This window comes from Anneissia japonica, unplaced genomic scaffold, assembly GCF_011630105.1.
Source record: "Anneissia japonica isolate Jap-2015-1 unplaced genomic scaffold, ASM1163010v1 scaffold1764_len714935_cov166, whole genome shotgun sequence".
In the NCBI taxonomy this organism is placed as follows: Eukaryota; Metazoa; Echinodermata; class Crinoidea; order Comatulida; family Comatulidae; genus Anneissia; species Anneissia japonica.
The window spans coordinates 266,443-279,445 of NW_022757468.1; the positions used below are offsets into that span (position 1 = coordinate 266,443).

The following is a 13,003-nucleotide window of genomic DNA, read 5'->3' on the forward strand; positions in this document are numbered from 1 at the left end:
CTTCTTATCTTTTTCTTCCCATTTTTTTAATTTTGAAGAATTTGGTATGGGTGGGGGGTGGGGGGTTTTCCCATTGATTCCGCCACTGATCTGGTTAATGAGCTTTCGTAACTTTTAATTACAGTTATAAAATAAAAATTGGTATTTATTTTTTTTTTTTTGGCTTTAATTAATTTTAAAGTCATTGAAGCCACACACAGCACACCTCATCATGTGTAAAGATGATGTCCATCATCAATACCAACTGCGTATTATGCTCTACGACTCACTTCTCTCCAGTAGTTCTCTATTGGTAAAGCTCATACAGTTCAGACGATGACTATCAGATTATTTAATCAAAATTATTTTACCACACAGTAATATAAAATGTTGATTGTGCAGCAATTAATTTGACTATACTACCGCACTTCAAATTGAATAGACCTATTCATAAGTTGAAAAATATGCAACATCACTTTTCCTATATGCGTTTTTTCTCAAATCTACGTAATATAATAAAGTTATGTTGCAGTTTGGTAATCAAAATGTTATGCTGTAGAATTAAATATGTGTATGCAACATCACTTTTCCTTTATGCATTTTTTTTCTCAAATCTACGTAATATAATAACGTTATGTTGCAGTGTGGTAATCAGAATGTTATGTTTTAGAATTAAATATGTGAATGTAATTTAATTCCTTACTAAATAAAGTTGCAAACGTTGCTGCAGCATCATTATGCAAGAATTATTTTCTAACATATAACATTACCACAGCTTTTGCGAATGTTATAATAATGTTTTGTGTTCGTTGAGATCTTTCTGTATCTTTTTTTTATATTAACATTCAACTGCAAAATCAGAGGAAATTGCATGCCTTTGTCATAATTGTTTGTCCCACAGCAATGAACTCGTTTTTTTTAGCATCAAAACGTTCATCACAACAATTTATGGTTAAAGACTCATTATTTTCAGATAGGAAACTTGTCTCAATATGTTAATGGCTTCAGGAAGCTCAGTATTAAGGAGATGGCAGCGTATTTTCCAAACTACAAGTTAGCCTTTATTTGATTTTTCTTTTGGAGTATACAGTAGCTCTAGAAGATACATTATGTTTTTTGCTGTAATTGTATTATATAATTATTAATAATAAACAGTATTAGTGTACTTATAAGTTAAAACTATAAAACAAATATAATTGTGGTCTATATTATCATATTTTTTTTTATCTGAGAGAACATTTTTTTATTTGAACTAAGTTTTGGCTGAGTTACTGTTTATAATTATGTTTATATAGTAACAAATCAAAAGTAAACTATAAAAACTGTAAAAGATCAGTCTCAAACCATTAAAAAATGTTGAAATCAATATTTATTTTTTAAAAATGACTGATCTATATTTTGATGATATGCACAATATGTGGTTCAAAATTGCTTTCATCCAAGACTAACAAATGGGGAGGATGTGCTTCTAACCTATGAACTCTGGGTTGAAAGCTAATAACCAACACATACTCTTCATTAATTTGTGATTTTTATCTCTAATATTCAGTAACGGTTGGTTTGTGACTATGCTACAACTTGAGTGTCACAAATACTTGCCTTGGCTAATGAATAAGTGAGTAGTACTTTAGGATTTTTTTCTTCAGGATTTTCTACAAACTTGAATTTTTCATCATGGTAAAAATTTGCTGCAGTAAATTCTAAGTATCATATAAACACTTTACTTCAATTTTGTTTACCAGCTCAACAACCCAATAAGACTAGTATTTGTTTTTAACGTTCTGGGTAGTGAGTTTCGGCAAATTGCATGAGGTTTATTTTGGTCAAAAATTTGAAAAACACTATTCTAGAATGAACCTTGTTAGTGCATAAAACTAACCATGTAACCAATCAGAACAATTCCAGGATCTGAATATGTGTTAGTCTTCCTCAAACGCATGTGTTATCCTACAAACTCTGCCGTTTTATGGAACATTTGATATCAACAATATCGAAGGGCCAGAGCTTATGGCAAAGGTACATTGTATTCTAAAGCACTCAAAATATAGAATCTATGTTTGATTTCATTAAATGTAGCTACACAGTCCAATAGTAAAGTTAGACTTTTTTTTCGCGAACTTGTTTTTTTAGAGATTGTCAGAGGAGGGTGTGAAAAATTATTAGTTTTGTCAAAAACATCCAGACGGAGGAGAAAATAAGAACAAAATTGTATTGGTGAAAACAAACAATGTAGTAAATGTGATGGTTAAATGCATAAAATTTATATAATTAGAAAGAAATATGCATACCATATTTTCGGACATTTCAAGGTAGCGGCGGGTGTAATAAAAAATAAAGAAAACCTTTTAATTTTTTTTAAATCTTCATTTTTTTTGTTGCAGCAGGTGTGGTAATTGGCTAAAAATAAAAATAAAATGTGTTTTTTTAAAATCATCATTATTATCGCTAAACAAGGTATAAAAATGTCTCGCATAAGTGCTGATATCCAAAATTCCATATGTTGATTTTTTTTTACTAAACTAATTTATTATTTATATATACCATTATCAAAAGAAACATGTTCAGAGAGTACAAATGTTGACAGTCAGTGGAGAGAGTCGATGGACCATAAATTACCCCAAAAACTAAAAAAACCGGGAAAATGTGTTTAATTTTCTTTCTTCAAACAGGTTTCAAGAACATGGTGGCATTTTCATAAATAGACATATAAATTCCCTCTCTGAGGTTAGTTGTAATATATCTACATGTTTTTGTATATCTATTATATTAAAGTAACCTTGGACCTTATAAATAGATCCATGAAGTAACTATACAACTTTAGGCACGTTCAGACGAGTCAGAAGTAAGCTTTGAAGTAGCAGTTAACTTGTCGTAAACCCTGGGTAGTGCCGGGAAGACGCTCTTTTTTTCTATTCAAGCCTAGTCATGTTGGTATTGATAGCAATGCCGTTGGTGGCCGCGGCGGTGGCAGTAGTAGTAGTAGTGTTATTAGTAGTATTTCGTCCACGACCATGATCACTACAACATCAACAACTTGAACAAAAGATTAAAATCATAAATGCAACAGGTAAGAAAATTTAAAGCATACAAAATTGAAAATTGATAAGACTTTAATATAACATTTATTACAATTATTAAAGGAAAATAAAGACAAATTGCAATGAAATCAATTTTATAATGATGTAGGTTAAAATTAACTAATAACAAACGAAAAAAAAAACAAATTTAACATTGTAGATTGCTGGAGAGTATGATGTGGTTGTAAATTGCACTGGACTCGGAGCAAGAGAACTTGGAAATGATCCTTCAGTTTATCCAATTCGAGGCCAAGTGATCCGGGTGAGTGTCATCATCACCATTATAATTATCGTCATCATCGTCATGTGATCACATCGTGATCGCAGTTGGCTTCATTGTTTTCAACATCATCATCTTCGTCATTATCCCCAATACCATCATCATCATCATTACAAAAATTATTATCATCAGCATTACCTCAATCATCATCATAATCATTACCAAAATCATCGTCATAATAATTACCAAAATCATCACAATCATCATCATTTCATTATTAATATTATCACAGTATTCTTATTTACCCTTTGAAAAATATTCAAAATGGTACGCAACATAAAATTTTTAGGAATCATATACAAAGTAATTGAAAGAATAGCTTGATAATTTAATTGAAGAAATGATTACAAGGTTAATATAAGAGTAAAAATGGTTATAAAAAAATTAGTGTACCTGTAGTAAAATGTACAAAAAAAAACCCCTTGTTTTACAAAAAGACCAATAAACATAGTAAATTTAAAAGAGTATCATATAGGTCATCAGCATCAATACCCCATCATCATCATCTTTTGTGTTAATTGTATATTTTGTTTGATATAGGTAAAGGCACCATGGGTGAAGCACTTCATAATTGATATAGATGTTGAGGATATCAGTAAAGATAACTACACTTTATACATCATACCATGGTAAAATTCATTCTTAATTTCCTTTTGTCAAATGCATGAAGGGCGAAGTTTCACACCCTGGTGTAAATCTTTAAATTACTACCTGTGTCTGTACTAACAGTGGCGTATCTAGAAGTCTAGAATTAGGAGGGGCCTGATGGGGGGTAGGCGCGCGAAGGTGAAGTTCTATTGTGGAGAAGCTGCTGCTTTTGTTGCTGCTAATTGTGTTATTGTTACTGCTGCTTTTGTTGCTGGCTACTTTTGTTGTTGCTGCTGCTGCTTTTGTTGTTGTTGCTGCTGATTTTGTTATTGTTGCTGCTGCTTTTGTTGTTGCTGCTGCTGCTTTTGTTATTGTTGCTGCTGCTTTTGTTGTTGTTGCTGCTGCTGCTTTTGTTGTTGTTGCTGCTGTTGTTGTTGTTGCTGCTGCTTTTGTTGTTGCTGTTGTTGTTGTTGCTGCTGCTTTTGTTGTTGCTGCTGCTGCTTTTTTTGTTGCTGCTGCTGCTTTTTTTGTTGTTGGTGCTGCTTTTGTTATTGTAAAATAATTATTTATTTTTATTATTTCTATTACTGTGTTCATAATTTTTTTTTTCTTCTAATTTTTTATTTACTTTAGCGTGGATACAGTGGTTGTTGGGGGAACATTACAAAAAAACAACTGGAATTTAGAGGTAGATGCAGTTAATAGAAAGGACATTTGGACAAACTGTAGTAGGATGTTACCAAGTATTACTGTGGGTATAATAACATTTCAAAATTGAATATATTACATATAAGAAAAATCAGCAATCAGTTTAAATTACATCATATTTTTATTAAATAAATTGCTAATTTTAATATACAGATGGCTGAAGTAGATCATGAATGGGTTGGACTCAGACCAGGTAGGCCCACAGTCCGCTTAGAGCGAGAGACAAAGACGATAGGACACAAAACGATACAGGTATAAGTGAAACAATATGAATAATATTGAATATGATGTTGTTGATCATTATTATTATATATAATAATGATAATTTTAAATATATTGTAATAAATATCATTCAAATTCCTATTCAATTTTGAAGAAATATTTAAGATGTTTAAAAGAAAAATATATTTATATAAGTGTATTAGCAAAAAGACGCCGGAATATTTGATCGGATAACTAAACCATACAATTTTAGTAACAAAACATTGAAAGAAAAAAACAGACTCAAAGCAAAAGAACCACCATCACTATAAAGCCCTTAACATGAGGATCTCTTGGCACATAACCTAGAAGAGCTCTAATGATACTGGTACTTAGGAGAGGTGGATGAGGTACAAAACATACTGTATAGTACAGGCAGCTGTGTTATTACTAGAAGTGGTTGGATACATCAATTTTTTTAAAATTATATTTATAACTTGATAATTTCCAACGAAGCATAAATTTCCACATACGTCTCTTGGCTTTGGTTTTGTCTTTTTAAAATGAAATGTATTATCATTGTCGTCATCAATATTCCGTTTTCTTTCTGTAGAGTATCTCTAACAAAACACTACTCCTCCAAGGTGCCTGATATCATCAATCATCATCATCATCATCATCATAATTTATTGAGCCTCAGCATAATTCATGTATATTGTCTGTATTAAAATATAGAAAACTTTTAAAGAGATGGCCCAATGGCCTCTGTGTTGTTACATCAGGTATAGTCATAGATACTACGTTATTTGAAAGTTCATTAACAAACTGACTTGAATAAACTCGATTTTATGTACGAGACCTACACTAGCTTACAAATTATTCAAGTATTGACGTCTTACGCGTCGGACTGTATCAGATTTCATCTCATACATCACTCAAAAAATGTTTAACAATGTGCTTGTACTTAATATGTCACAAGATTTATTTTGTTTTTTGTGGATAATATAAGTTTTACCAGCAGTTTAAACTGGAAATAATAATAATGCAAGATATTAGATAATTACTTGTAAATTAATAATAATTTGATATAATTTGTAAATGCACTATTTTAGCAATCATACATTTAATCTGTTTACGTCATTTTATTATCAAATTTTATCTCTTGCTCTTGCAAATCATTTGTAGTTAAGTTATATTTTCGCAATTTTTACATTCCACTTTCATTTATAAAGATAACATCGTAATTGTTTTTAACATACAAATTAACCATTGTGTGTAACGTTTTTGTATTTCATTTTTAAGCATATATAATCTTATAATGACATGTACCAAATTTACCCTGAATTTTGAATTTTCCTTTTCACAAGGTTGTGCATAACTACGGTCATGGTGGACGAGGCGTGTCTATGCATTGGGGCTGTGCCAATGATGCTGCAAATCTTGTTAAGGATGCCATCAATGACAACACCAAGAAAAATATATTGAAAAGCAAGATATAAGATGTAAACAAGCGTGTGATATGAATGAATGAATAAATAGATTTATACAATTAATGATCATATACTAATTTGATCAAAGACCAACAGTTTGGGACATGTTATCGTCTAGACGCATGCACAGATGTAAAAGCAAGCAAGCTTGTACAGTACAGTGGAAGGAGCAGAAAAATATTCAGTGTATGTGTAGTATTTTAGTGGAACGTACCACCTCAGTGATTGCGGTTGATAAAGGAGTATGTTCTCTAAATATGACTGAATAAAGTATATTTTATTGAACATATTAATCACTAAAATAAGAACGTAACGTATTTTAGCATGTTCTGTGTCCATAATTGTTACCATATTCTTTATCAATATCTTACCTGCTTTTCTCAATAGTATAAAATCATTGTTGGCAGATAGTTCTCTATTTAAAAGGTAATTTGTCTTTTATTTACAAAGGTCTTCATAAAAATTATAGTTAAAGACGTGGCAGTATTCGATGTTATGCTTTAGAATATTAATCTTCTATTATGACAATACTTGCAGAGACTGATTATATTAACGTTATGAAACGGTACTCGTTGAATCGATCCAGATCCAGCGACGTTCGCACTTCCCTCTAAGATGTTAAAGTGCTTTTAGCATACAAAATAATTATACAGATGTGGTAAATAGCTAGCAGCCTGTTTTTATTTTGGGGTAGGGGAAAGAGGGTTCATTAATTAGAATAATGTCAGGCTAATCTAATATTATGTTTGGCGTTTAAGTCTCTCGAAGATGGGTGGATGACAAAACAGAATACGACTCCCCCACCCACCTACCCCCTCACAAATCATTTACACTTATGTCAGTTATGGAGTGTCCTTTTTCTTTCTGGACCCCTTTCTGCAAATATGTGGACCCGCTCCAGTATTCACATCCTCTCGAAAGGCCGCCAAAGTTGGCCTTTTCGCAAGCATAGTTAATAATAGTGATAATAATAATGATAATAATAATTGGTAAATAAATGGTATATATATAAAATAACTTATAATAATACTACTAATAATAATATTTAAAAATAGTAATAAGGTTTATATAGCGCCATTTAAATTTACAAGTAACACATTTCAATTTTACAATTATTATAATTATTTACAATTCAGAAAAATGTAGATTACAATTAATTATTCAAATCAATAAAAATAAAATAATAAAACATCTTTAATTCAACAGCAAGTTTCCAGAATTGTACTCGGAATTTTCCATCCAAACTCAAAGTCAGACTAAGAGAGAGCTATTAGTAATATTAATAATAAATAATAAATTAATAAATAAATTGAGAATATATACTACAGTAGTATTAGCGGCTAAACCTGAGTAATATTGCAGACATGCAAATACTTACAGTACTATACAGCAAAATTGTCTGAGGCTGATATAATTATATGTATAGAACTAAAAATAATGACAATATTTTGACATATAAATGAATAAAAGATAATGAATTTTTAATAAAACATTCAATTGAACTTGATTCTTTTAGTGTTTTTACTGTCTACCAAGTTATCTTGTTTAATCTTTGCTCTTTCTATCTACTTCCTTATGTTTGTTGTGATCATATTAATGCGATACATACAAACAATTCTATATATAAATATATATATATATATATATATATATATTTATTTATTTATTTATTTATAGAAAGAAAAAAAGAAAGTTAACACACAAAATAGTATAGAAACCACTATACTAGTTCACAGGATAGATTTAGTCCCAGGCGGCTGACAAATTAGGAAGACATGGTTGGAGATTATGATTACCGACTTAACGTTACAGACAAAATGATGCCCACGTCGACTACGATAAATTTGGAAAAGTTGTCTCTCAGGAGATATGAAATTTCAAACTATTGTTATTATGCAGAGATTGATCACAGTTTGTTAATGGGCGATAGGAAATTGTAAGTGCGTTTAATTTATTCTGGTGCACTCAAGGCTGTGTTTTATTACCATTCTTTGTTCTTGCTACACATGTTACAGAAAGCAATAAGCCATTGTGGTAAAATCATCAGCATGATGATCACTCTCTATCTGAAAGAAGACCAGAGAAGCTGTTTTGTTGGAATTAAAAAATTCTCAAGTCGTGCTAATGCTTATCTTGAACTTATTTGAAGTACTAAGGAGATTGTAATCGACTGCCATCAAAAGTGACGATGATCAATATGATACATAGGCCTACTTGGAGAACAATGAGAATGCAATCAACTCGGTAAAAGCAATAACCAATGTTGTTCAGTTTTCAATATGATGGTCTTATTTAAAATAAGACTTGAATGAAATGAATAAAAGGTAATTCTTTCTAATTACTTTGATGGAATATGAAAGTCCTGAGACTTACTTCCAGTGGGTTCTTCTGGTGGGGAATTGGGTAGTACATCGGGAGACAGTCCCTATTTTTTTGCGAAGTGTACTGCGTTCTGTAACGTGCACATGGGCCATTTTGCACATGGGACCGTCTCATCCAAAAGACGGTGCATTTCCTAAACTTGCATTTCAGCCCTCCAACTGAAACAAAAGGAGAGCAGCGATGGGAATTGTACACTTACCTGGAACCGGATATAATATGTGAAACAGGGGTGCGTTGGATTCACATACTAATTGTGTGGTGTGCTGGTGGACATAGCAAACAAAATGACCATGATACTCAAAACATCTCAATATAGGTTAATCTTTATTCAATCAATTATAGCAGCCGTACCAAACAACCAAATTCATACGCGATAAACTCAAGAAAAATCAATCCAAAGACTACTGAACTTTCCGTAGGCCTATTTAAAATTATTAAGCATGCTGAAAATGTATACAGCCATTTTAATTTATAGTTTGGCAATTCACAATCAATATTTTTATTATCAAATAGTTTTACCAATTATTGTGTGTGGCTTATATTAGATTTTAAATCGTAATCATTTTCAAGATATTTTATATTGCGTTGTATAGATTAATATGGATGCGTGCTTAATCTATCTTTTTTATTGTGAAGCTGCATAATAATTATATTGACAATTGCTTTACTGTCGTCTGACCATGGACCTTTATTAGGTCCATGATCTGACCAAAAACAAGCTATCGTTCATACCAAATGCTAGCTAGGCACAGGCACAGGAAATTAACTATGTTGTAAAAGTACGTTGTTTAGCAAATCTTTTTTTTATTAAAGTGAATTTATTAAAATGAATTTTAAATAGGTTGTAATATTTATTGCTATGTCATAAAACAATACAATTCCACAAACAAAATATAACAATTAACATTTACAATATATACAAAAACCTGACAAAAATGACATAGCAGAGTATAGCCCTTTAAGCTGGAATGCTTGTTTCAGAAGTGGTCTTCAACTAAACATCAGCAACATAAAAAAAAAATACAAAGAAAGTACATAAAACATTCAAGTATTAAAAAATATTACTAAATTATAAATATGAGCTCTAGTATGCATATTAACAATATTTATTTTTAGGAATCTCTTATTATTTAATTATATTATTATGTTTAAATTTAGCATCTCTTTTTATTTATTTGAAGGCATCTTCCTATTCATTATTGCAATTGAATGTTACGTTTGTAGGATTACAATGGGATACACTTTTTTTTTTAACCATTCAATTTTTTCCCAGGTTCCGTGTTCTTGTTTTTTCATCGATTTTAAGATCAATGTGTTCGTATTTTGTTGTTCTTTTTTTACACACTTTTCAAACATAGAAAATTGTTGTACAGCAGTATTATTGTACTGTATTATATGTATATTACATAATAGATGTGACTATGTAATAACCTTCTATAATACAGTTATTACTGTACCGTATTATAGAGGGTATTACATAGTCACACCACTGTACATAAGGTGCAGATAAGATTTGTTGGTTTTTCTATTTAAAAAGAAAATAAAAACCTCTTTTTGATGAATTTGAAATTTACCGTCACCCTCAATTTGGTTGTTTTTTTGTTTTGTTTTGTTTTTTTTGTTTTTTTTTTTGTTCTTAATTTTAAGCAATTTTAGCATCAGTGTTCTTATAAAACGTGTTTATATATTTAAAAAAAAGTTTATGTTTCTTTGTAACCTATTTTGGGCTATTCCTTGCTTCAGATTTTCAAATGTATTTTGTATTTACTTTGTATTTTATTTATAAATATTAAAATATATTTAAATCAAGTTGTAAAATAAAACATCGTTGAGTTTAATTAAATTACTTGCTTATTATGTAAATTCATTTAATCTATGGTATTTGCAAAGTCACATTGATCATTTAAATGCACTACCACAGTGGTAATTAGCTCTAGGTTTCGGGGCTGGAAAAATGAATTCAATCTCATAAGAATGAATGATATTTAAAAAAAAAAGAATCTAACGGATGCATTTCTTCTGGTGGGAATAGAAATGTTCTATGAATTGAGCGCGGCGGATAGATTCATATGAGGCCTTACATTTTATAACCTTGATGCCGTTTAATACCTGATTGCCTCTGCTGTCGTAAATTTAAATGTAATCAATAATTCGTCATAGGAGATTTTGATTGGCTCAAATGTTCAGAAAGAGTTGTATTTAGCCAATTCGAATTGACTGAAATTAAACACACGGCAGTGCATGAAACACACATCATAACGAGTATGCAACAAATTGTAGACTATAAAACGGAACGCACTTTTTTTTAATCAACCAAATATTAATTTGTGCGGTCCACCTTTCTGATTCTATCAAGAGGTTTACAACACTAATACTTGCAGATAATGTATTGGCTTTTGATTTTCATAAAGGTGAGTTGACAAAATGAATAGCTCTCTGCAGGACCATTTTGAATTTTACGTTTTTTCTTTTTTTCTGTACCACTTAAAAATAAACCTAATAGGCCTACTACTGACTTGACGGTTAGCTTTTGAAGAACTAATTTAAAAGGCCTAAAATTTACGGCACTATTTTCATTTTCAATATAATAAATTTAACTTTTTATTATAAATAAGTTCGCAATCTCTGCTGTGGATAGGCTTATCACAGAGCTTAGCACTCAGTAGCTAAAATCCCCACATAGAAATTGTGCGGGAAATTTTGACAGGGGACGGGCCAGGGACTTTGACCAATTTCACTCTTGTTATAATACCTGTAATAAGAATGAGAAAATTTACCTGACCGTTTTTGAGAGGGGGAAAACGTTGAATTTTGAAGAACTTAAAAGTTATTAAAAGACACCTCAGAAGTCAGGAAAGCTCATTTTCCGCCATCTAGGAATAAACATTTTTCCGGGTGAGGACCCCGGATCCCCCTTCTATTTTGGGGATTCGGAAACATTGTGACCCCCCCCCCACCCTAAATTTGAACCCAGATCCGCCTCTCGGCCCGGATTCAAATCTTTCCGATGTTTTTGATAAGCTTGCACCACTATGCAACAGAACGATTACCATTAGACCCTTAGTTCCTTGGTTCAATAATGAAATAAAAGTTGCTAAATCTGACAAGCGACAAGCTGAACGATTGTGTATCAGAAATTATTGATCAAAATTTTGGTGACCAAAGGAAATTGATTGCTTCAGTTTATTTTCTGACGAGAAAATGCTTAAACTCATCAAACAAAGTGAAAATAAGTCGTGTTCTAGTGACCCTTCACCCACTTCTATGATCGTTGAAAATGTTAACGTTCTATTGCGCATCGTAAATACTATATTGGAATCCGGCGTATTTCCAGAAAGCTTAAAAAGTAGTGTTGTCAAATCACTTCTTTAAAAAGCCAAACTTGGATACTGATGAACTTTGCAATTACTGTCCTGTCAGCAACTTACCTTACTTTTCTAAACTAATTGAAAGAGCGATTTTTACCCAACTTGACAACTACTTGTGTGAGAATGACTTATATCCGGTTTTTGCAATCGGTATATAGGAAGAACAGAAGTACAGAAACTGCATTAATTAAAGTGTCAAATGATATCTTGAATGAGATGAATTCACAGCGGGTTGTTATTCTCTTACTCCTTGATGTCAGTGCCGCATTTCACACTGTGGATAATTCTCGATTATTACATCACAACGGTTGAAAGGAAAATTTTGAATTACTTGATCTGCACTGCGTCTTTTAGGTATATTTTTGACAAATCGTACTCAGTTTAAGCTGATGTGCGAAGTCCCGCAAGGTTCTTGCTTGGGATCGCTGCTCTTCACCTTGTATATTTCAACCCTTTTTGATACAATTAAAGCACATCTACCTGGTGTTCACTGTTATGCGGATGATACCCAGGTTTATGTGTCTTTCAATCCAGATTCGTTAGACTGTAAAATATATTCAATTTCTACTATTAATAACTGTATACTAGATATTCGGAAATTGATGTGCAAAAATAAATTCGGGCTAACATCATCCCAGTTGTCTTCGAATATTGCTTGCCAGTAAAGAATCGTATTACGTTTAAATTAATCATTTTAACTTGGAAGTGCTTACACAACACTGGATCATCGTATCTTGCTGATCTCTTACATGTTAAATTATCTCGATTTACAGTTTAAGGTTCTGTGTAACGGTATTACATTCAGGCCCGTATTTAGGAATTTCAATGGGGGGAGGGGTTCGGCTTGGGACTATGCGGAACTCCTTATCAAAGCCCACATACTTCTTCTTCTCTCCCCTAAATGGGGACTTTATTCAGTGTGATAGGCCT

At 31.6% G+C, this 13,003-nt stretch overlaps 1 protein-coding gene across 8 annotated transcripts in view; it reads left to right on the plus strand.

Annotated features, from left to right (window-relative positions):
* LOC117124774 (D-aspartate oxidase-like) overlaps window positions 1-7,825 on the plus strand; it is a 26,609-nt gene extending 18,784 nt beyond the window's left edge. For all 8 annotated transcript variants that reach the window (XM_033271100.1, XM_033271097.1, XM_033271103.1 and 5 more), the window contains exons 4-11: window positions 953-1,032; window positions 1,529-1,594; window positions 2,649-2,703; window positions 3,217-3,318; window positions 3,877-3,965; window positions 4,558-4,675; window positions 4,786-4,884; window positions 6,201-7,825. In XM_033271100.1, coding sequence (XP_033126991.1) covers window positions 953-1,032; window positions 1,529-1,594; window positions 2,649-2,703; window positions 3,217-3,318; window positions 3,877-3,965; window positions 4,558-4,675; window positions 4,786-4,884; window positions 6,201-6,332 — 741 coding nt within the window. In that variant the 3' untranslated portion in view covers window positions 6,333-7,825. The remainder of the gene's footprint in view (window positions 1-952; window positions 1,033-1,528; window positions 1,595-2,648; window positions 2,704-3,216; window positions 3,319-3,876; window positions 3,966-4,557; window positions 4,676-4,785; window positions 4,885-6,200) is intronic.
* The last annotated feature ends 5,178 nt before the right edge of the window (window positions 7,826-13,003 follow it).